Consider the following 25991-nt stretch of genomic DNA (forward strand, 5'->3'; position numbering starts at 1 on the left):
AGTAGTCCAAAATTACATTTTCCAGAAAAAACATTTGCGATAAACATTCAACATGTCCTGAAAGAACAACTGTTTCGTTATAATTCGGTTTTCGGTGTAATAAAATTTCGAACAAACTTATTTCGGACAAAACATTTTCGACTCTATGATAGGTTACCATGATTTTTGTTAGAAAGAAGGGTACCCCAGTAGTGGTCCCATTCAAATTTGAAGAAAATATTCCACCTCTAAGGGTAGCAAATTAGGGGATGAATTTGGTTTCAACGTAGTTGTGAATTAATACGAAATTGATGAGCGGACAAACGTCAAAAGGGCCATCATAGCGCGCCGGTAATTTAGGTCCATATGCGTTTCTGTTATCGTTGAGCAGACTGTGGTCGGTACTTCCAATAAACACTATGCCAACTTCATTATCGGAACTGTTCTGTTTTTATGTCGCTTTTTTATTCAGCTTTTTTATTTTTTTTTTCACTAAATTCAGAGGGCATAATATTAGTAAATAAATATGGCTGTTTACAAAAATAACAGAAAATGACGTAAAAATAAAGTTGACGTCGTTTTTCTTGGAAATACCGCGGTAACGAATACACTGAAAGCGAGTAAGCAAACTTTTTTGATGTCGGTTTGCATTTTATAAAACAGTTATAATTATTTCTCTCTATATAGGGTGACAGGTTGAACGAGATAAATATTTAAAGAGGCAAACGAGTAGCTGATGTCTATTCCGAAGATGTGAAAAGAATCGCTCCTAAAAAAATTCGTGCCACTTTACAAGTACTAACACTCTTTATTTGGGCTACTCTCTGAAACAGAACAGCTGAGCGGTAGGAAATTGAATCCTGTGTCAAGTCTTCCTACTTAAAGACTACACTCCGACGAATGATGTGTCCGGGAGTATATTAAAAATAATTCAATTTTCCCTTCATTAAAAGCGTACGCAGAGGTCAGTAACGGTAGCGAGCACTATCTGCATGGAGTACAAAATGTTAGAGGCAGTATTTTCCTTAGAGAAAAATATTTAAAAATAAGGTAATAATAAATTTTTTACATATTCGGTATGGGTATCAGCTACACAATCGCCTTTTTCAAATATTTATCTCGTTCAACCAGTAACCCCGTAAAAATAAATTATTGTTTACCTCTAGTTGTAATATGCTTAATCAGGTTGATGCTCTTCTCCCATGCTTCGTCAGATAGTTTCTTGAAAATTTTCGCAAAGCCAGTTCTGTGGGTCTGATAATTGTTGAAATAGGCGGCGGAAAGAAGATACTGATAGGATCTTTCTAGGTGAAGGTTGGCGTAGGCTTGCATTTCTGATGCTACGTTGCCGTAGCGCCCATATTGTCCATAAATCGCGTTACAGCTTGGAAGAGCTAGAAAAAAAAGAATTACAATTGAATCAGATAAAAAGAACATCTCGCACCCCTCATGGAACAATAGCATAAGTGGAGTTACGTCAGAAATTTTTGTTGCTGCATTTGATACAAAAATATAACCCACATCCTTTCCAATTCTTGTAACTGTCAACTAAACTTAAACGTAATATACTGAATACTTATTGGAAATGTAACTAAACAAACGTTTTGGGTTCTTTACCCCCTCTGGTTCACTCGGTTTTTGACCGACTTTAAGTAAAGAGAAAGTTCACAATTGGAATGAATTTTTTTCTACTTTACTCGATATACTCCGACATTTATTTGTGAACCGATTTTGATGATTCCTTTGTTGTCGGAAACGGGTACCCCGACAGTGGTTCCAGTCAAATTTGAAGTAATATTCCACCCACTTTACGTTAATCGATTTCAATGCAATTTGAGGTCATATTCATATTCTTTATTTGCAAGTCACATGGTTATATAACAGGTGTTCTTATGCTAATGGTACTAAACGTTTAACACCCCGTGGGGGCACAGCAATATTCTGAGGGCACTACCTCCTTACTTTACTATATAATTAGAAATAATTTAATAAGAAAACTGTATATCAAAAACTCTACAATGTCTGAGGTGTTGAGGTCGTTTTTTTGAAAGTTATAATTTAAAACAATATACGCGATTTTAAATACGAAATAATAGAAATTGCGTTAAAACTACAAGCTCGCATTATGTTGTATAAACTTACTCAAACTGCTAGATGTTTGCGAACAGTCCGACGAGACATCTTTGTAGCAACTTTCTGCTGCAAAGGAAACAGCCAAGAGGGATGATAGAGCTATTAACAGCTTCATTATTCTGTGGACAATCATTAATAAGTACGGTCAAAATTATGCAAAACGAAGCGACGTTTTAAGTCATAAAATAAAGGAAACAGAAACTCCTTGTGAAAGAGTTCGTCCAGGGAAGTACTGCCACCTTACCTATTCCTGCCGCCAAGCAGTAATGTCACCAATACTGTGTTCCGGTTTTGAAGGTTAAAGTGGTGGTGAAATTACAGGCATATGAGACTAAGTTATGTCTCAGAGTGACGGGCGCAGTGGCAGTGCCCCTCAAATTTTTGCGATTTAAAGCTCTGAGTGGCACTGCAACTGTTATGGACAGGCGTGTAGCTTACCATAAGGCGCACGATTTGTCCGTCCTGTCACTTGATATTATATAAAATAAACCAGATCTGCCAATCTTAACAACGCAATGAAAACGTATTGATTAACACACAGCCAACACAATGGCGTCCTTTACAAAGTCACTCTATCACATATGACCATCTCACTTCCACGATGTTAAAGCCAATCTTTGAGCACACAAAAGTATTATTTATCATGGCATGAGTTTTTTTGAAACGAGCTCCTTTTGCAAAAAATAAGTTATAATATTTTTTATGGAATGAAGAGTGGCAAGTATTGTACCATTTTGAAATCTTGATTATATGGGCCATCTTTTAAAATAACTTGCCCAGGGTAGTGTAGTACATTTAAAAAAAAAATGAAGTGTCAAAGCTAGCTGACATATTTTTTTTAAGCTACGACTCAATGAAACTTATTTTTTTTACTAAACTCATAACGTTTATTGTGTGATTTGTGACTGCAATAAATAGCATGGTTATTTATGATGACGTTAAAAAAAAATCACTCCAAAATTTGAAAATTTGTGATGACAGTACCTGAACATGTGGTCTAGGGTATCGATGTTCAACATTTAAAAAAAAATGCCTATTATCACTTAACTAAGTGACATGGATTTTATTTTTAATTTTTACCAGAACTGATATAACCTGGCCTCTCGCCCAGTGACCGCTTGACGTTGAGTTTTACCGTGTATAATATAATAATTGCCCATGGTCCATCCAGGTGAACCAACCAGCAGGCTGATTTTAATTCAAATGGGAATCGATCCGATTAGGTAGCCCATCCGAGTCTCGAAATCAGATGGGTTTCAGAGCGAGAAGGAGCCCTACTATATCTTTCTAATTTGTGAGTTAAATCAACTATAGTTCCGATTTGAAATGTCAAAGTTTCCGGTCAGCCAGTTGTGTATCGCAATTATGCGCCCCGACTCGGAAGAGACGCAGTTTCCGATCGGGTGAGGCAATCAGCGGAGATTACCAGAGACAGTCGGCGTCACTTTAAACTTTTGGTAGGAACTCCTGGTTCACATTAAATTAAGATGAAGTAAATATCGATATACAGAATCAAAGACGACGTGTCTTAACATTTAAGACGTAAATTCAAATCTATGGCGTTTGCGTTATCAACAGTCGAAAATGTCAAATTTGACATGTTGTGGTTGTATGTACAACAATAAAAATCAATTCCTATCATAACGGATTAACTGGCATTATTATGCACGTAACCGCCAGATTGTTAGAAGCTGTTAGAAATGACTCACTCTTTGTAATAAATAAATTTAATGAGCAAAAGATAGGTAATCAGAGTACGCCATAGATTTAGTATATAACTAAATCTATGGAGTACGCAATATAAAAAAAATATCCTTAATATTTACGGTTAATTACTAGACCTTTTTAAATTGTAATCTAGAATGTTCTTAAGTTAAAATCGAAAATAAGACAAACTTTTTTATTTTCTCTGTTAATAGTGGTAAGCGACACTAAACACCCGTAACTAAAAGCCGTAACAGTGCCACTCAGAGCTTTAAATCGCAACAAGATCGCAAAGCACCGCCACTGCACCCAGCACTGTTAGACACAAAGTTGTCCTTCAAAACCGGAACGCAGTAATGTATAGTATAAACTTACATTACTGTTTGGCGGCAGAAGTTCCACATGCAGCTCTACTGCTACTAAAATGTGAATACAAAGTGTACTAGGGTTGTTTGACGTCACGTGACGGGCGCAAACTCGCGGTGGCCCAATTGCGTTTATAACGCACACACTCAACATACAGACAACGTTACATTATCAAGATCTAGACTGATCAAATCAAACAAAAATGTTTTATTTTAATCCCTTTTGAACCTTGTGAATTTAATTTTAATTACATTAGAATGAAATAGACGCAATCGTCAATTTCCGTAACACCCGAATAGCTCCGTAGCTTGGATTTTACCTAGTTGGTAACAAACAATTATTTAGCATTATTATTTTTACAATTACATGTTTCTTTTTTATTTATCGAGTATTTGCTATAAAAGCTATCAGCTCAAAAAGTTATCAAATGATTAAAAAAAAAGTATTATGCCTAAACTAAATCGTGTAAAATAATTCCTACCATATTATAAGTAAAAAAAAAAACTGAAAAAAATGTCCCTTTCAACTAATAGCTCTTCGCGAATAGCGTTTACAAAAGCAATTATTATGTATTTTTTTAAATTTATTTCTCATGCAGTCTCATAGAAAAGTTCCTATGTTTTTATGTCAATATTACATATTTTGTTCTCTTTTGTTGTTAAAAAGTTCTTAATATATTTTGATAGTTATGAAATGAATTAGAGCAATTGATTATTATTGTCTACTTTTTGTTTTGATAGAGAAAATATAATAACACAGAAATAATCGCCAATCATTGCTGTTGACACATCATCTTAAAAATGTGCAATTTATACATTTTGCAATCTATTAAACCTTTAAATAGTAACAAATAACAATAAAAAACAAAATTCAAATTTAAAGGCTGTATTTAATTAATTGCTTAACATAAAATAAACCTCCTTCAATTGCATTAAACAACAGCTTTCCAACCAAACTTGAAAATAGAAATTACCTCCTTTTTACCAATGATCTAATTACTTTGAACAAGATAGGTTATTTGCATATGCAAAACTGTATCAATTTAATAACTACGAACTGTAAATATAAATTGATAATTACTAAACAATAGCGTTCAAAATCAGCCATCAAAACATATGCAGGAAAAATATCCAAATTGTTATAAACACAAAGCATATGACGAAGTATTAGATAAAATAAATAATAACAAAAATATCTTCTCACCTATTTGCAAAGAATCGATACTGTAAATGTACGCGTTGTTCAACTGGCAAGGCCTTTACACACACTGGCGCACAAGGCTGGCTTCCAATAAAGAAATTTCGATAAAGCTCAAAAATACGTAGAAAATAAACCGAACGACAATTCACTGACTCGTTTACTCGACACTGTGATAAATAGAATTAATCATCATGTGAAGTTAGCAACATTTTATCCACGAGTGTTACCAGAGTCAATGATATATTTTACTTAAAATTAATTTTTGCGTATGTAAAAATCGATTTTCCAGCCAGAATATAAGTTGAACCTTATTAATGTAACATTATGTCTATTCAAGAAATAAATAATGGCAAACTAATCACAAATAGTAAATTTTGTAACAACATAATTTATAACCAAAATCAGGGACATTAAACAGCGCTGGTATTACAGCTACCTCGCCCCCCGCTGACAAAGTAACCCCTCAACCCACTTGGCGACCCTCAATACGACAATACAATGAACGTTTAGGTTTTGTGTTTCGAGAACTTTCGCACTTATAACATAAATTTTCGTGCCGTTTCAGCTTTTATTTTAAATTTTAGCTTATGAAATATGTTTTTAATTAGAGAAACTAGGTAATTACGGTTAAATATTGTTATTTAAAAGGGTCGAAGTAAGGTTTAGGATGAGGTAAAATTCCACAAGCTCGAAACACGAAACCTCGACGTTCGATAAATCTTCCGTCCTACTCTTGCGGGTTCATTCTGAATCACTTGTCAACAAGACATGAACGTTTTATCGCTGCGTAGTTCATTATTTTTGTATAATTTGACCGTACAAGCCGAGTTCTCTGTATTCGTTTAGTTTTGCGAATGATAAATACGCCTTCTACGCCAGTGTGTGTAAAGGTTCGACATTTGAAGCTCGTCTATCGTAATACCTTTTTTCGAAGTTACCTGTGATTTTCAAAATATAATTAAATAACCATGAAGATCATATTTGCGGCCGCCGCTCTTTTGGCTGTGTGCTCACAAGCATTTGCCACACAATGTAAGTATTTATTTTTCACTTTTAACTTTTCTTTCTTTACAAAATGTTTCTGTAGCTAATTTTATTGGTTTCGGTATTTTATCAATGTAATTTCTTGAATTATTGTATTTGTAAAGAAACTACAAAAACATGTACAATAGTTTTAGAACGATGCAATTTTATTTGTTTAATAATTCCTAAAGTACAGTCGCGAACAAAAGACTGTTGTTGTAGTTCGTAATATAACAAATTTTAGTTACAAAAATTTTAAAAATAATTGTATAATCCACAGAAATGACTATAAAGTGTAAATTAAGCAATATTTCAATTAAAAAATACAGAAATAATAGCATTTTCAACTTACGTCCGCATTTGTCCTTCCATCAGCACAGAAAACGGTGAATTGACCTCAAGATATGACGTATCGTTGTGTCAGTATAATTACCTACCCTATTATAAATTATAATATTATTAAGATGGTGTCACACATACGCAACTTGAACATACATATGTAATGTAATTGAAATCCGCCTGAGACCTATCTATAAATGACTTGAGTAGATTGTAACTATAATTTTTATAAAAAAAAGAAACCGACTTCAAACTTTACAATCGATTACCGAAAAGTGCGCGAAACCGAAGTCATCCCCTTGTTTGCCATCCTTAGAGGTGGAGTATTTTCTTTAAATTTAAATGGAACCAATACTGAGGTTCCTATTTTCCAACAAAAAAGCATCATGGGTTCACAAATGCGAAGTAACTTGTGCAACGCCTAACGTATATTGAGCCAGTGTATAGAGAAAATTTAACAATACATAAATACAACTGTTTATTTCGTAGTAGACAAGGCACTTAAAGAAAAATATAATACTAAACAAACTTATTATATAAATTTTAATACTAGAATGTTTATAAGTAGAAAATTTCCTTGCGGGCCGTACCGTTGGACATCATACACCAGAAGGTGGCAACATTTCCCTTTGAATAGCTAAACTTATTCTTTGACGGCAATAACTGTCAGCCTTGTGGTCACCGGAGGCTTCTGCGAGGCGAGGATTCTCGTTCGCTAGAAGTCTCGCTTGTGGCCCCCAGAGACCCAGGGTTGCAATCGCAAAAGACACAAAACTATAGGTCATGCAATTCCGAAACAGCGTTGTGATCTCATCTAGATGATGAGGGTCTTGATTTTTAAATTCTACTCATAGAATTCACGTGTACAAGCATAAAGTTTGCATTTTTAAGAAACTATGCTATCTGCGATTTCGGGGGAAGAATCGCTTTTAATTGCCGAAGGGTGCAAAAGTTTTAGAAGGGAGTTTTATGCTTTTGTCTGTATATTGATGTATATGCTGTCTGGGGCATCTGGAACTCTCCAACGGATGAATTGATCTCAAAGAGCTATATTGATTTGAAGGATTATTTATTTAATTTAACCTGTCCTCAAGTTTTTTTATGAGACTTGACAACAGATGTTGAGCAGTTTGAAAACTGTCACCTCTTCCCAGTTGTTGTAGGGATATGAGTCAGAAAATGAATATTTATATTATTTCCGCTTGTCCGATTGACTTGAAATTTGGTATATCCTATGTTACAATAATATGGTAACTTTGATCTGAAACTGCAATTGAGATAGAAAATGTTTGACAAAAGTTTGGAAGTGAAAAGCTTTGCCATCAAAAATGTCACTAATCTACATTGTCCTTATTCTATTGTATTGTATTGTATATTTGTATTTGTACGTAAATTTAATTTGTCATGAACAACATTTACTTGATTGTTATGCGTAATTGTACGATACGTCGCATTTGCAATGAAAAAATTCAACAAAACGAAATTGTTATGAGAACATTTAACAAGTTCCCTGTGTATGCATCATATGTGGTGCATTTCGAGCTCCAAACGATATGTGAAAGCATCACATATTATGAAGCATGACCATTTATAACCTTTATAACAAAATATGCACGTATAGGTAAGTTAGATCTTTTTTTTTACTGGCACGTATGGGCCACGAAAATTGTTACAATTAGCATGTGGTACCGAATGACTTTTTAACCAATGTTGCCAGATTATCACTGTCAAAGTAAAACATAAAAAATTATTATAATTTTTTCACTACAAGTTAGAAACGTCTATTACTGACTTGCATATAGCGCACATGATAATAAAGAGAAAAGGGGCATTCAAATAAACAATGTCAAAAAACCCAAGAATCAAAAATTAAAAAGCTGGGTAAGCAGAACTAAAATAATTATTTATGTGGCACCAATCAGAGAACTCATACGTGCGCGTATCACATGTGGGGATGAAGAATCATACTTGACATCGTTTTTTAATTAGGTCGAGTATTGCTTATTTGACAGTAACTGTTTCGGACGGATATCGGACGAAGAAGGAGAAAAGACTCCCTGAGTCAAAAAAATAATATTTATTGGACTTCCGCTTGTCCGATCGACTTGAAATTTGGTATACTATGGATATTCTACGATATAACATTAATGTGGAAATTTTGACTTATTGCTGCAATCAGGACAGTCTGTAGACTACCCAAGTCCTCAGTACTCCTCAGCTACTTACTGCAGAACTCTCGACGAGTAGTTAGCTTACGGATGGTGACTTTTTACTTTTCGGAGTACACTGTTTTGTATAGGAGAGGATTTTAATTAAGATTTAAGTATAGGAAATGAAACTTCTTTTTCAAACAAACCAACGTTTCGGACCCTTTACAGGTCCCATGGTCACTGTTAACTGTGACCATGGCACCTGCAGCTTGATTTTGATTGCCTCTCCTGATCGGTAACAGCGTCTTTTCCGAGTCGAGGCGCATGATTGCGATTCACAACTGGCCGATCGGAAACTTTTGACATTTCTAATCAAAACAATAGTTGATTTAACTCACAAATTAGAAAGATATAGTAGGAATCGAGTTCATCTTCTCGCTCAGAAACCCATCTGATTTCGAGACTACCCAATATCAAAATCAAGCTGCTGTAAAGGGCCCAAAACGTTGGTTTGTTTGAAAAAAACAAGTATACGCGATTTAAGTAGGAAAAATAGTTTCATTTCCCATGTGTAACAATCGTGAAAACCTAAGAACTCGATAACATTTAAGTTTTATTGTGTAGATATTTCTGTGAGCCAATGTGACCAATGTTGATAAAGCGCAGGCCACCGCGAACGCTGCCGTCCGCTAACTGACAAAATATTTTTTTGAGATATCATAGAAAACCATAAACCAGCTATAGTATATTCAAATTGTTTGATGATATTTCTATGCATCGCAAGGGTAAGTTTCGATAAGTCAAACACGTTAACTAATTTTAATTGTTTTCAAAAGACAATTTTGTGCTCTATTCTTTGCTATTTAAAATGGTTATTTGACCATTTGTCAAAGCCGCGTATTTGTCGTAGCCGCGTTTTAGTTAGTGGACGGCAGAACGATGCTACGCTAACTTAGCTTAGACGCTCCGCAGATGGACCAACTTTAGTTGACACAACTTGCAACTATTTACAAGTTTCCATTAACGGTTGCCGGTTGTAGCAACTAAAAGGCCTAGTTGCCGGTTGCCGCAATTTTAAATAAACTTTAGTAATCCACGGTCAAGACTGGCGCTTTGGGGGACGGGGAGGGATTAAACTTGCTTCACGAGTTGTTGTTGCCGGTTGCGGAAACTGGCAACTGGAGACAATGGTACAAATTTGCAAGTTTCTTGTAGCGGCAATTAAGAATTTATTTAATCACGAATTTCGGCAATCGAAAACTAGTCAATTGCCAACACTCAACTGAAGTTGCTACGTCTGCGCGGTTTCTTGAAATTATATGAAAAACGTCGATGATCAAAGTTGCTTCATCTGCGCAGCGCCTTAGCTCAGGTAGTTGCATGTAATCAACGATGCCAACTAAGCTAACTTAGAAAGTCTCTCGAAAGTCTTATTTTAACAAATTTTCAATTTTCTGTTTATCGAAATATTCTTTTTGTTACAAGAAACAAAAGTAAAGCTTATACCCCTGAAATATGGTCGCTTCTTGTTTGGAGAACCAAATTAATAACTCCAATTCGTCGTCGTTCAGCAATAAACCGCTAGATGGCAGCACATTAATTGAAATTTCAATATAATATCAAATCGTCGTAACTTGTAATAATAGGTATTGATGGTATTGAACTTTTAACGATATGCCAACACGGTAAAGTTTAAATTATATTAACAATCCAGAATTTGTTATTTCTTTTTAAATTTGAAACTACGACCAATCAATATCAAGATTTTGTAGTGTTTCAAATTAAGAATGTGTGGGTTTTGGCGACATCGATTTTGGTAGTAAACGAAGCATAAGACACTTCCATGGTTTTTGTCCTCCGTGGCAGAAACAAGTCGTCCAAATGCGCAGAAATTGCAAAAAAACAACCTTCAGTATAAAGTTTTTGTTTTACATCTGTGATGTAGAACGTTCGCCGAATTAGGTCACGGAGTGAATTCAATTGGGAAAGAACCTGAATTGCATCACTTGCTATAAATAAAGATATATGCTATAAGCTATAAAATGCTTCTGCAATGAATTAAATATCTTAACAGGAAAAGTGGGCGAAAACAATTTCTCATTCACTCTCATATCCCCAGCCAGAGATGGGAAGTGCGTTAAAACCATGTTAAAACCCTATTAACCCGCCCGAGTTTTTACCCAAAGCCTTTTAGGGTTTTAATCTATTTCTATTTTAATCTATTACCCACCTTGCAGTGAGAATACACAGGTGTATTCTCACTACTAAGGATTCGTATTACGGTACGATTTTAACGAACATCGCGCCAGGTACAAGCGATTGAACGATTTATTTGTATCGATTTATTTCAATGCGTTTTTAAAGCGAACCGATTCAATAGAACGGCAAATCGAATCGTCTAGATCAGAAAGTAATAAACGTTTTGTAACAATATCATTAAGTTTGAACAAAACTCGATTTACAACAAATATTTAATTCTAAGTAGTTTTTACCTTTAATTTTGGGCATTAACTGATTTAAAACCCGACAGCTAACAACTAACACGACAGCTAAAGCTAACAACTAGGCTCCGGATTAAAACGCGGGTGCATGTCCATCTTTTTTTTCATAATATCAAGTGACGTGACGAACAAATCCTGCGTCTGATTCTACACGCCTGTCCATAACAGCTGTAGTGCCCTGAGATATAAGTTGACAAGTTCCATGTGCCTGTAATTTCACCAGCACCGTTACCCTTCAAAACCAAAACACAGTAATGCTGCCATGTCTGCCCTCGACGCAAAAAATATGAGACGCCTTTGTTAAAACTTTGCGCAACTCCGCGAAATGTTGGCACACGTACCACGCAAACTAAGCACTTTTACTGTATTTATTGTTCTGTGGACATAACCTTTCGCTTAGTGGAGTGCATCCATGAAGATTTCCTGACGTTAAATAAAAAGGAGACTGTTATCGTGCCCATGGACTTTTTGAACGAATAGTCTAGAAGTTTATTAGATGTAGTTAAGATTGAATGTTACATATGAGCAAAATCTAGATATTCTGCAGTATGTTTATATCTATGTACTTATATGTGATATTTACATACAGCAGGATGTGCCTATTGACGTGGGTCTGCCGGCTGATAAGCAAAATCCAAATACACGTCTAATTTATGTATATATCTCCAGACTTCTATATCTACATAGAGATGGTTGCCATTCAGATAGGCTGTATAATAGATAAGATTGGAACACAAAGAAAACAATAAAAATATATAATGTAGATTTGTTTGACGGGTGGATTGATATCAATCAAGTTTATTTAGAACACAAAGATAAGCAACTTATTTGTTCAGATACTACATAGGACTAATATACATTAATAGCTTTAATTAATACACTAATATGAGTAATGCTGCAAGCAGCATTGCCCCTTTTTATGGCTGTGATAATTCGTTTTTGGACATAGCTGACTATCTTTAGGTCTCTGAGTGTCTCCACACTAAGAAACGCCGGGTCTATGCAAGATTTCATGTCGTTTCTACACACGAACTGTGTACACTGCCTCGGCGCCGGAAAAAAAAATCTTGTCTACTTGTCTTGTCGGACACGACGCGCGTAAGGGGCGGGGTGCATTGCCAGTAAACGAACGTTTATGCGCGTGGACGGGTGTTGCTTGGTAGTCAACATGTACAACAACACGTTTCTTCCCACAGTCGGTAGCAAAACGACAGCTACCTGAGAGACACGTAATGCACTGATACATTTTTACCATACACACGTCTGACCGAAATCATTCGTATCGTGTACATACTCATCATTTACTGGTCTGCACAAAATTCTTGTCGTGTACAAGACCATTCTCATCTTTTCTGTAGCAGACACGTTGAAATTCTTAGCGTGTACACGCTATTGTCTTCCAAGTAGGCCTTGTACACTCGTTCGCCGTCCGACATCTGTCCGAAACAATTACTGTCAAATAAGTAATATTCAAGCAAATTAAAACACACTTGATACGATTGTACTTGACATTGTCAATGAAATAAAAAACAGTGACAATACAAAAAATAAAACAGTTAAAGATACAATCGGCGGCCTTATCGCTAGACAGGGATCTCTTTCAGGCAACCTTACAAATTATTACGGAGTTTTAGGTGAAGGGCAGTCAATGGTGCACAAAGCAGCTAAACGATGTACGTAGAAATTGAACCGAATACATTCTTAAATAAATTCCACATAAACGTACTACATATATATTATAACATACATACACATTGCTACATAACAAATATATAACTATATACACATACAATATATATATACACATTATTTTAATTTGGAAGGCGAATACTTAACTTACTCTACTAAATTGAAATTACTAAGTGATATTTGTTTATTTTTAATACATTTGCTCAAAACGTGGTATTTTTCGCACTAGTGCTTTTTACTCTTCCAGATTTTTTTAAATTTACTGTTGTTTTAAGTCTTAAACATAGAACTAAAGAGATTGTATATTTATTTCATATTTATGTGCTTTGTGACGTAAGTCATTTGTCATTAAAACTTGTATTTATTTACAAATACTATATAATGAACGTATCGAGTGGAGGTCCACAGTCTCTGCCTACCCCTGAATGGGTGACAGGCGAGATTTTTATGTATATATTTGTTCTATGTATTACAGATAAATTGTATCTCACTACCGTGCACGGGTTCCTAAAAAGTTTAAACAAAAGTACCAGGACTTCATAATAAGAAAAGTGGTTACAGACCGATATTACAGAAAATAAACAAAAACAGCACGTTAGAACTATAAATAGATATAGACTTTTAAATAATGGTTGCAGTGGTTGTATTTCATTATTTTAATTAATAGCAGAAAATGAGTTTTTTTTTAAATACTGTTTTATTTTACTTTCAATGTAGTTTTTTCGCAAATGTATTAAAAAACGTCGTTTGATACACGTGCGGATTTGTCATTTTCACTTGTCTCGCGTCTTGAACCTCGCCTCTGGCTCGGGCCAAGATGCCTCGAGACTCGTGAATAATGACTAACTTTCCGCACTTGTATCAAAAATAACTATTCCCACATCGTGGCAGAAGGACTCCTTGTGAAAGAGTTCGTCCAGGAAAATACTGCCACTGTACCTATTTTTGTATATACTTGACATTGTATTACTTATTTGACTGTAATATCGATACCCTCTCAAAGGTCATTTATATTGGTAAAGGAAGTAACTTTTGTCTACAAATAATTAACGCGGTGTCTTGCGACAATGCAACAAGATGACCTCGGTGGCGTAATGGTTTACACTGTGGGCGCTTTATGCCGAGGTTCCGGTTTCTTTTTCTGGTTCGACCAATTTGGGGAAGGAACTTTTCTGTTTCGGTTCTGATCTGGGTATTCCGGGAAGCGCCCCAGAATTCCGTTGCTGTGTCACTCATACTACAGGGTATTTTCTAGTTTTCAGATTTTTCTACTACACATTGCATTATTAGCATTTATGAAAGAGTAGGCATAAAGCTAATAATTGCATTGTGCACTGGCATTACAGTGTGCGGTCTCAGTGCGAGACAAACCGTGTCCATGTATTACCTGCCTAAAACGCGCTTACGCATTTGTATTGAATTGAGATTGTAAATAAATTAAAGATATTGACAGGGCCTCGTCACGTCTCTGAAAAACAATGTACCTGTCTTTATGTATCTTATCTTTACGTAAGTGAGCAATATATCTTTATTTTTCACATACTTATTTTTAATAACCTATTGATGTAAATCTTTAAGTTTATGTACTGCAACTGAACATCTGACCTTCTTTACTTTAAAATATATACAAGGTTGTTTATAAAATACTAACAACCTCGCTGGACTATATTAATAACACCATAACCGAAAAATTTCATTCTATGACTTTTTATATATTACAATAAATTTACCAAAAATAAACTTTTTAGTTTTTGGTGTCTTAGATTTGTATTTGGTAGTAACTTGTTTAGGAACGCCTCTCGCGTGCTTTCTTTTGCTACTGCACAGAGTTATCGCCGTTTAGAGCGACCTATTCAAATATTATTATTTTTGAATGAAAATAAAATCTTGAAAATTATTAAAACTCGTGGAACTAAAGTTGTTGTTTATGACGTTAGTAATACAGTCCCGTGTGGTTGTTAATGTTTTACAAATAAGCACGTATATTTATTATTTGATTACCGTTAAAAATTTACTAAAATATGCAATTATTATCGAAAACAGAGAACATATTTTGTTCATGACTGTACCGGAAGACGTTGCGTTCCGTGTACAAAATATGAATTTTTTATAATTTTTTGTAGGTTCCAACATGCAGCTTTTGAAAATGAAGGTTTTTGTTTTTGTTTAATGGCACTAGAAAACTTTGTGCCAACGTAAAGGATACAACGAAAGGGCGGTTGTTTTATGTTGTTCGTTTTATTTTTATAATAAAAAAAGATTTTTTTTATGTATTGTCATACGTGGTTTTATTACCTAGTATGAAACACACAGAGAACGGGTGCGAGTCGGGTCGGGAGCACGACGGGTGTAATTCCGTGTATTTATTTGGACGACAATACACTATGCGCGAGCGCGAGACGGGCGCAGGTCGCGTCCCGCCCCCACGACACTCGCCCGACCCGCACCCGACCCGCACCTGCTGTCAGTGTGTTTCACGTTTAAGGGTACGAAATTAACTTTTAACTTAGTATTAACAGCTGTTAAGCAATTGACTAAATTTTTTTACAAGAAATAACGTAACTTCTATAGTAATCATTCATTGTGTTTTTCTTTAACCTTGCCAAAATAATCAATTTAGATAAGTAATACGGAAGACGGGCAGGCATTGAATTTACCAATAACCATTCTGAAAAGAGTCCGTCCAGGGAAATACTGCCACCTTACCTATTTCTGCCGCCAACCAATAATGAGCGTAACTGCGTTCCGGTTTGGAAGGGTAAGGGGGCTGGTGAAATTATAGGCACATGGGACTTACGGCTCAGGTGACCCTAAGATATTTGCGATTTAAAGCTCTAAGTGGCACTGCAACTGTTATGGATAGGCATGTCGCTTACCAACAGGTGCACGACTTGGTCGCCCCGTCACTTGGTATTAGTAAAAAAAAACTTTGTGTCAGTAATAAAAAATAACTTATTTTTTCTTGTTACAGGCCACGTGAACCCAGTAAACATCCCACAGGACTGGATTACAATGCACTCTCGGTGCCGTACTAGCATGAGGACTCAAATCCAGATGGAAGTCGCCGCTTCACTGCAGTATCTCGCCATGGGCGCACATTTCTCTAGAGATGGGGTATGTTGACCATCGATAATTGACGTTTTTCAACAGAATAATAGCAGCAGACGTCGTTTAGGGGGTCGATTTAGACCCTTACGATAACATTTTTGTTCACAACACTCGAATCGAAAGTCAAACTGTCGTATTCGAAACCGAACCGAAATGACGTCACACTTGTACGATTACTCGAGCTTCTCGACCGGCAAAGGCTACAAGCATATAATATGGAAATTTCCTATTATTTTAAATAATGACCCGATGTTGTTTAATTTTATTGATTTATTTTAATGCAAGTCTTACAAATGCGTATAAAAAGATTTTAATTTTTCTTATAAAATCTATTTCACCTACTAATTCCGTAAACGCTGTTGGATGACGATATCGTATCTTATAACGTTTAAGAGGGAGCAGAGGAAAAATTCCTAATCTTCGATTTGATTTTAGAGGGGTATATCCACTTTAAAGTTAAAAATAAAATATTGTATGAGTAACTGCACGATATATTCAAGCACAGACACTAATCAGAAACATAAAACAATAAAGTTTCCTCGATAGATAAAAATCACGAAATGACTTCTAATTTTCACATTTTTTCGATTCATCCTCGAAATGCTACAGGTTATTAGGACAAAAATTAGATAATTAATTATATTTATGCATGATCGAGAACTGTCACTACGGATTTTTTTTAATCCCTTTAGTTTTAGAGTTATTCCGCTAAAACGAATTTGGTTGGCATGTCACGCGAACTTCAGGCATATATTTGTTTCACAAATTTGGGCGGAGTCAACGTCAAAACTTTTTTGGCATGCTCCCTCTTAACGCTAATGTTCTGAACAGCTCGGGAAGCGCCCTTCGATTCCAGAACGTTACCCAATCGAATAATTCGGTTAAAATATAAGCTGCAAAACTTAATTTGAAAAAATTGTGAGTCGATACTACCTCAGCACTAATTATAATTTTTCCCGTACTGATCGATTCTATAGCGCGGATCCAGTGGCAGGACACTGCTTTATCTCAGAATTTATTTTTTCACAAACGCGAATTAAAGCCATTCCAAAAATCGTATGGTATATGTGTATTATTTAGTTCCGTTGATATAAAAAACATCATTGATATATGTAAAGTACCTATTGAATATAATAAATAGTACCTTAGGGCCTTTAGGTGAGCCGCCCCGGGTGCACGTATAACACCCTCCCTATGTTCCAGATAGGTACCAGAGCTGTAGGCCACCAAATGTACCAAATCTCCTTATTAGTGGCGGACCCGTGCCCAACAGTGGAATGTATAAATGGGTTGATGATGATATTTGTGATGGATTAAATCAGCAGATAAAATTCACGGACTCCACGGACTATAAGGCCCGCTACATTAGATGTGTAAGGTGTAGCTCGAAAATAATTTTTTTTTTCAACAGATCAACCGACCTGGTTTCGCGAAACTTTTCTTCGAAGCGGGATCTGAAGAAAGAGAGCACGCTATGAAGTTGATTGAGTACCTGCTCATGCGAGGCGAGCTCACCGGAGACGTCAGCTCTCTCATTACAGTCAAGGTAAGAAGGTCTTCAGTCAAAATTATTATAAAAAAGTTCTGGAAGTTTTATAAAAAAAAAAGATGGAATAAAAAAGACAACAACGTGTAATGTTGAAAATCACAAGTCGAGAAAAAACCTATACAAAAAAATGTATAACTAAAATTCGACCCCTCCTACGTAAAGTATCGTATGTCGAAATTGCCAGGTTTACAGGAGAGCGTTTTAAAGTTTTGAATTCTCTGAAATGAGCATAATCATAAATTATAAAATGAATTGTGGTTGTTCATCTAACCGATATCGGTTAGATTCTTAGTTCTTAAAGTGGTCCAGGTGTACCCCCTGGGGTCCACGCGAGACTCAACGGGGGCCTACGTTGGCGTGTTAAAAAAGTGGGGGTTCACAATTCGTAAGCGGGGTCCACGAAAATTTATCTGTTTTCGATACTGAAGAACTAAAATGTTGGCTTGACTTCACCTATCAATGCAGGCAGATAATATTTTAAGAAGCTCAGCGACTGTTACTTGTAAAAACTTGCATATTCCATATTCAGCACAACGTGTCTTTACTTTTTGACATCCACTCACAGCACAATCAATTTTTTTTTCGAAAACTATTAATTTGTGGTTGGAACTCAGCAATTTGCGTTGCCATAGTTAGATCTAATCTTCTAATTTTTTGTCGAGTTTTGGGAATATGGTAGAAATGTAGCTGCAAGGGGTCCACCGGAACCAGCGGAATTTTGAAAGTGGTCTATGAGAAAAATGTCTGGGAAACTCTGGGTTAGATGATTTACTAGGTTTTTATAATACTCTATGTGAGTAACGAGCTTTGGCGAATAAAACTGGGAATTGCTAAAGTGACGTGTTATACTTATTTCAGTGAATTCCGAACTTTAAAAGGCTCCCCTGCTGTAAACTTGCCAATTTCGACATACGATACTTTACGTAGGAGGCGACGAATTGTCTTGCGTGCGTTTGCTGTTCACAAAGTGGCAGGCGCTCAAAATCTTGACAGTTTTTAGTTTAAAAATACTTTTTTGAAGATCGAACTCACAGAAAAAAATTATTTTCACAAAAAATCTCAATAAAGAACAAAACATTTACAAATGTCTACAGCCCCCTCAACGTAAGACCTGGGACAGTGGTGTGGATGCACTCCAGCACGCGCTGAAACTGGAGACTGAAGTCACCAACAGCATCAGAACTGTTATTTCTAATTGCGAGGGTGATCCAGAGTTTAACGACTACCACGTAAGTTTTTGTGCATCTATTTAACATAAATTTACTCTATGCAAAAATTAGTCAACATGTTCGTCAACGAAAGGGATTCTTTATTTTAACAAGCTGTTCGTTCAATATGGTAACTGCCTCCGTGACCGGGTTCGATTCCCAGGCCGAGAGAAATATTTGTATGGACTACATTTATTTCTCTCTTGAGTTTGGGTGTAATTTGTGGTTGTTTATGCGTGTGCCCCTGGCACCCGCGAGACATGGTTTCCCGCGGGGCTATAAAAAAAATTATAAATTTTTTGTGTACAAAAAAACCGACCTAAAAATTTCGTGGAATTGCATCTATTTGTCAAGTTTTATTGCGCGGAACTAGATTCATCACCCTTAGAGGTGGAACATTTTCTTCAAATTTAAATGGGACCAATACTAATATTGCCTTCAAAACGTAAAAAGGCACAACTGCTGTATAAAGTACGCATAGTTGGGTAATTTTCAGGTAAGTTTTTTGTACTCAATTTTGTTGACAATTCCTTTTTATTTAAATATTTTAAAAATATCATCATGAAGTATTATTTAATATTCGAGTGTAGTAACCTGAATTATTCTTTAATAATTCACGATAATATATTCGAGTAGTTAAATAATAAAAATTGTAATCAAAATTGAGTACAAAAAACTTACCTGAAAATTACAGAGTTGTGCCTTTTTTCGTCACGAGGACAGTATAGAGGTACCTTCTTTCTAACAAAAAAAGAATCATCAAAATCGATTTACAGAGAGTTATTGCGAAACATACGCACAAATACAGTCGATTTGAGAACGTCCTTTTTTGAAGTCGGTTAAAAGCCATATTACCATAGATATAAAAAAAATTCATTCGTCAAACGCGCGATTGTATCGATGCAAACGCGCGACTGCATCATTGTGTATGTTGACTCATTATGTACTAAAAATCTGTATAGGTTTATGCACATTGTTTTGTTTCGTTAAGAACATATATTAGGTACTTACTTCTTTATTTATTTTTATTAAATATTATGACGTTTTTACTGCGATGATATAATATTTTTGTGAAAGTATGTTTGTTATATTATTGATACAAAATATACGGCGGGTTTTTGAAGTTACGAGTATATTAAGTATATTATGAAGAAAACGGGAAGAAAGATATAGTTACGAAGATGGTTAGAACTATATTCCTTATTTTAAACCAAATTATAAAAGATTTTATCCTGAAAATTCCACTAATTACGAATTCAAAATTTTTGTTCAAAGTAATAGAAGATAATATATTTAAGTGAAAGTAAAACAAATATTGACCCCCGCCGCTTAAAAGACTATTTAAAAAGCCCAAATAAGTGAACTAAGTTATTTAAGAGAAAGTGAAAACGTAATTTATTAGAATTAGAACTACAATGGAAAATATTACTGAGGATCCCGATAATTAAACAAAGACATGGCTCAAAGGACTTGTATCCAAGCCAAAACTATTAATAAAAAAAAATACAAAATATACTTCTTGTTTGTTTCATATATACCACTTTACTCTCTTACGTGTATAAGAATATAGATTTAATTATATTTGTTTGCCCACACAGCTTGTCGACTACCTGACCGGTGAATTCCTAGAAGAACAATACAAGGGTCAACGTGACCTTGCTGGCAAGGCTTCCACTTTGAAGAAGATGATGGATCGCCATGTGTCCCTTGGAGAGTTCCTGTTTGATAAGAAACTCCTTGGCATGGATATCTAAGCAGCTAATTCTTATAGAAATTAAAAAAATAAAAAGTCATTTAGAATTATAATTATTTTTCCGTACAAAGTTATGTTTGAAAATATTAGTGATTTTAAATGGTTCTTTAGTTTACTATATTATGCAGAATGTTGATTTCCTGTCGAAGCGCAGCCATGTTTATTTTTCTTTTTTCACAGTTTTACACACTTGCGCGCGAAGTATTTTACAATTGTATGTATATCCCACAAAAAGGAAAATAAAATGACGGTTTTCGTCGTTACAGTTTTTTTTTAAATTTTAAGTTTATTAGTTTGAGGTACTTTTAATATTATTTGTTACCTTTTCAAGCTGATGACTCTATTGACTTAACGGTGATCTGAAACGTCAATTAACTCGAGATCGAAATTAAAATTTTACGCTAGCTTAAAGTCTCATGCAGATCGATAAAGGAACTGCCAAGCAATTTACCAAGAAAGCTTCGCTTCGTTAATTTTACCTGTATGAATTGTAGGGAAAGAAAATAACCCGAAAAAATCACTAATATTTAATTTCCCGCGTTAAGAGGCCGCCATTTTGAAAAGACATTTATAATGGCATTAAAAGTTCCATAAAAATCCTTAGTGAATGTTAAATTGTAGTGAATGTACAAAATCATTAGGTTAGGTTTAGCTTACTTAAATTGTATACTCCACTAAATGCCATGTTTGTTATTTTTATTTTTTACGTTACGTGATTCAGTCGCTTATAAGTATCATTTTTTTTATAAAACATCGTTTTGAAAAGTACTGGCCAATTTTATTAGCTTATTCAGTAACATTTCTTGTATTTAAATTTATCATAATTACTATAGAAATAAATCTACTAGGTTATATTACTGTTTTATAATATGTTACATTTTATGTTCATTATCTGTAATATTTTGAATCAAGGACTTGAATCCAATGTTACAAAGTAAATTTTAAAAATTAATAAATATTTTCAAAATTGAAATTGGCGCTAAAAATTTTAAATGGCGCCCGTAACTAGAACAAAATTAGATAGTTTTTCCTTTTGTTTTTATTTACTTATTTCTTATAAATACAACGTTTACTCATCCGTAAAATGCAGTTTTATTACATTTTATTATACTTTTATTCTGGAGGCGAGATGTAAAGAACCTTAAATGTTAAGGTCAAATAAAATATGTTAAATAAAAAACAACCGACGATAGGCATTGACGATAGGTCTTAACGTCATTTACCATTGCTTGATTTCACCATTCTAAAGCAATGTTTATATAAAAATCTAAATTCTAAAATATGCACTTACGGTCCTATAATAGCCTGGTTTAAGACGACGAGACTTGGTAGGAAATGATAATCTTAATATATACTCCGGAATCTTATTGTAAAGACGTATACAGTTCCCCATAAAAGAGTCGTTTACCTTGGTTGAACGAAATCGTGGTACCATGAGCTTGAACTTAGCTCTAAGGTTAATATTATGGATATCTTCTTTCTTATTGAAATTATCTATATTTTTACGAGCATATAAAATATTTGAATAAATGTACTGTGATGTCACAATCATGATACCAGTCTTCTTAAACTTTTGTCTGAGAGAAACCCGAGAGCCTAGACGGTACACAGAACGAATCGCTCGTTTTTGCAATACAAATATGGCTTGAATATCTGCCGCTTTACCCCACATGAGATTCCCGTAGGACATTATACTATGGAAGTAACTAAAACTAATCACATACATCACAAACTAACTCTAGTCAGTTTGAAAAAAATATGCTTAGTTTAGTCTCAGTAACTATTTGAAAATACCAAAAATTTTTATTAACATTTTCGGACCCTATCCTATTTAGGCTTAATTTATATTGCGGCAGAACGGAAGGGAAGCAAATTTTTGTAACGATGTTGTATATAGCGTAATGTACAACTCCGCACTTACCGGGAATCATCAAATAGCGACAAGCGACATCAAACGTCGACGAAATACCTTAGAATAATAACGCATAGAAACCTAGCCCGCACACGCTAAGTGAGGCAAATTGAAGCGCTCCCAAAGAGCCTACACGAGCGGGCGGGCCTTCAGTGCTGAAGGTCAACTTGCACCGCGAACAACTCCAGAATTTTAGCTAAAAATGACGAAATGAAATGAAAAATACGTCAGACAAACATAAAATCGATACTAACATCACATTCCACAAGGAAGTAACGCGTTTCAACTTGTATTTTTATATAAATATTCACTAAAACCGAAAATTAACCTACTACTAAAACTAGCCTACGTGAATTTGATTTTTGCCTCACTTGTGACAGTTCGTTTGATATGAAACTATCATTCTATGCGTTATTATTCTAAGCGAAATACTATATATTCATTGCATTTTTGTCGCGCGATGTAATCGGTCGTGTTTCAATAAAATAATATTTTAAATACTTACATAATTGTGACCTAGCTCCACTTTATGCGGAAGCAAATTATCTGTGTCAGTACAGTACGTGTTCACGTTTGAGTAATTTATTGGAAGTAATAATGTTCAATGCTTCTTGTAAACATTAAAACAAAAAATGGAAGGCAGTCCCTTTAATCGGAGTGCACTAACGCGCCGCAGCCCGCCGCCAACGCCCTCGTCTCAACCCCCCGCGCCCGCAGAGTCCCTTCAGAACGAGGATCCTCCAGATGTGGTATCCACGCCTGAGATCCAGAACTGGATGAGTGCAATAGAACAATGCTTGAACGAGGTATGTGCTATTTCTACCGAAGGCAAGCTAAATTCAGACCAAAAGCTCAGAATTAGCACTTTGTGCCGAAAAGTGGCAAATGGGACGTCTCAATTGGCAGTACAGTACCAGTCCCTAAAACAAAAAGCCGTTCAAGCATACTCATCCCTTAAAGCACTTAAAGAAAATCAAGACCTGTCGCAGCGACTTCAAGACCTAAAGCAGCGTATTGAAGAATCAACAAACCCTCTCTCAAGTACAGTTTCTTTTGCAGACATGGTAAAAAAAAAGCTCCAACAATTTTGTTCAGCCTAATAAGATAAGCTCTGTAGCAATTTATCCTACTGACAAATTGAAATCTAGTGATGAACCAAAAAATCTGGTTCAAAAAATTATCCGACCTGAAGAAATGAAACTGCACGTAAGAGGGTTACGCAAAACTAAGAACGGCGGTGTTATTATAAGCACTGACTCCAAAGACGACCTAGAAAAGCTGAAACAGGTGGCCCAATTAAAAACCTCCGGCCTTACTGTTGACGAGCCACATAAGCGCAAACCCAGAATTGTGATTATTGGTGTGCCTACATCTTTGCAGGAAACCGAAGTAGTGAACTGTATATTTCAACAAAATTTAGCCGACAAGCTGCAGGGTATGTCTCTTGAGTCATTTTTAAATAATATTAAATTAAGCCATAAGTCTGGAAAGAAAAACACCGAGTCCTGCAATTACATATTTGAAGTCGCTCCACATATACGTAAGGCCCTAATAACCAACGATAGAGTCTTTGTCAACTGGTCGTCGTGTCCTGTAAGAGATTTTACTCTAGTTACTAGGTGCTTTAAATGTCAGCAATATGGTCATGCTGCCAAGACCTGCCGGGAGGAGGCCACCATCTGCGGCCACTGTGGTGAAGCCGGTCACACAATAAAGGACTGCACTAAGAAGACCGAACCTCCTAAATGTGCTACATGCTTGCATTTCAAGAAGACCTGCGACCACCAAACAGGAGATTTTAATTGTCCCGCGAGAAAAATGGCCGAAAAAAGGTACATTAATTCAATAGATTATGAAGGCGCCTAAGAGCGTCACTCACTAATTTTACTTAATAGATCTTAATTTAATTATACACTATGAGTGATAGTTTAGTTCGCGATCTAGATAATTTCTCTGTATCAGAGTCAAAGTCTTGTGAAGTTGAAATGTGCAGACAATATTTATTACCCTTTAACAATCCTCTCTCTATACTAACACAAAACATACGCAGCATTTACAAAAATTTTGACGCTTTTAGCACTTTTCAGCATAGAATGAACATTGGCTGTGATGTCATAATTCTGACAGAGTGCTGGTTAGATAAATGTAGAAATCTACCTCCCATGCCAGGATATAGCTTATACAGCTCTAAAGAAAATTACAACCAGAACGACGGTATAGTGGTTTATACTAGGAATAATTTAAATATCTCGGTTGAAGAACCAAGTATGTTGGACTGCAATCGGCTCCTAATCAAAATTGGAACAGACATTGCAATATTAGCATTGTACAGACCCCCCTCTTTTAGAAATACCAAAATGTTTACTGACTCACTTAACGATACGTTACAACTTTTATCAACTTTTAAAAATGTAGTATTAATAGGAGACATAAACATAAACATTCTCCCACATAGCATCGATTCCTGTGCGCAAGAATACCTAAACCTATGCTCTTTTCATGGATTACTACCCGCCCACACTCTCCCTACACATCAAAGCGGCTCTTGCTTAGACCATATTATGCTTAAATCTATTTTTAAATCAATAACATTAGTTACTAACTCTACAATAACCGATCATAAAGCTGCCCTACTAACCTTAAATTGTAAATTGCTTAATTCGACTCGCACGCAAATAATTTCTAAAATTAATATAAATAAACTTGAAGAAGATTTATGCAACATTGACTTTAACCCAGTTTATAATTCTGATGACGCGGATTATTGTATGTCTTACTTAGTAAATAATGTACAGCCTTAGAATAATAACGCATAGAATGATAGTTTCATATCAAACGAACTGTCACAAGTGAGGCAAAAACCAAATTCATGTAGGCGTAAGCAACTTGTAACTACGCTCGTCGGCACGCACACAAATATACAAATAATAATGCCATGGAATAACATTTCCCTCAAAAGTGGGGACATTGTATCTTGCTTAACTCATCATTAAGTTGAAGGTGCCTACAGATTTGCCCGACATTGTCGATCAGGTGCCTACAGATGTGCTCGATTTTGTCGATCGTTACTGTCGATCGACAATGTCGATCAGGTGCCTATAGATATGCTCGGTTTTGTCGATGAAAAACGAATATAGCACTTATTTGTAAATCCAAGATGGCGGACACGATTTTTCAAAATATGCTATATGGGTATCCTTTTCGAGGTATTTAGGGATGCTCATTACGAATATGGCACTCATTTCTAAATCCAAGATGGCGGGCACGATTTTTCAAAAAAATGCTAATGGGTATCCTTTTCGAGGTATTTGGGGATGCTCATTACGAATATGGCACTATTTGTAAATCCAAGATGGCGGGCACGATTTTTCAAATAA

The 25991-nt window shown here is 35.4% G+C and overlaps 1 protein-coding gene and 1 long non-coding RNA gene across 2 annotated transcripts; one reads left to right on the forward strand and one right to left on the reverse strand.

The window, feature by feature from the left end:
• Positions 1 to 1117: 1117 nt before the first annotated feature.
• On the reverse strand, positions 1118 to 5544 carry LOC113225743. The gene is made up of 3 exons (XR_003310044.1): positions 5386 to 5544; positions 2122 to 2231; positions 1118 to 1373 (listed from the first exon to the last, which is right to left on the reverse strand). It is a non-coding gene; the product is annotated as an uncharacterized LOC113225743 (long non-coding RNA).
• Positions 5545 to 6350: 806 nt separating this feature from the next.
• Positions 6351 to 21467, forward strand: LOC113225742 (ferritin subunit-like). The gene is made up of 5 exons (XM_026458143.1): positions 6351 to 6414; positions 16056 to 16198; positions 17604 to 17738; positions 18836 to 18970; positions 20548 to 21467. The coding sequence occupies exons 1-5, from the start codon at positions 6351 to 6353 to the stop codon at positions 20701 to 20703; spliced, it is 633 nt and encodes a 210-aa protein (XP_026313928.1). The 3' UTR covers positions 20704 to 21467.
• The last annotated feature ends 4524 nt before the right edge of the window (positions 21468 to 25991 follow it).

Source organism: Hyposmocoma kahamanoa, unplaced genomic scaffold (assembly GCF_003589595.1).
Source record: "Hyposmocoma kahamanoa isolate Upper Pololo Valley unplaced genomic scaffold, ASM358959v1 172, whole genome shotgun sequence".
NCBI lineage: Eukaryota > Metazoa > Arthropoda > Insecta > Lepidoptera > Cosmopterigidae > Hyposmocoma > Hyposmocoma kahamanoa.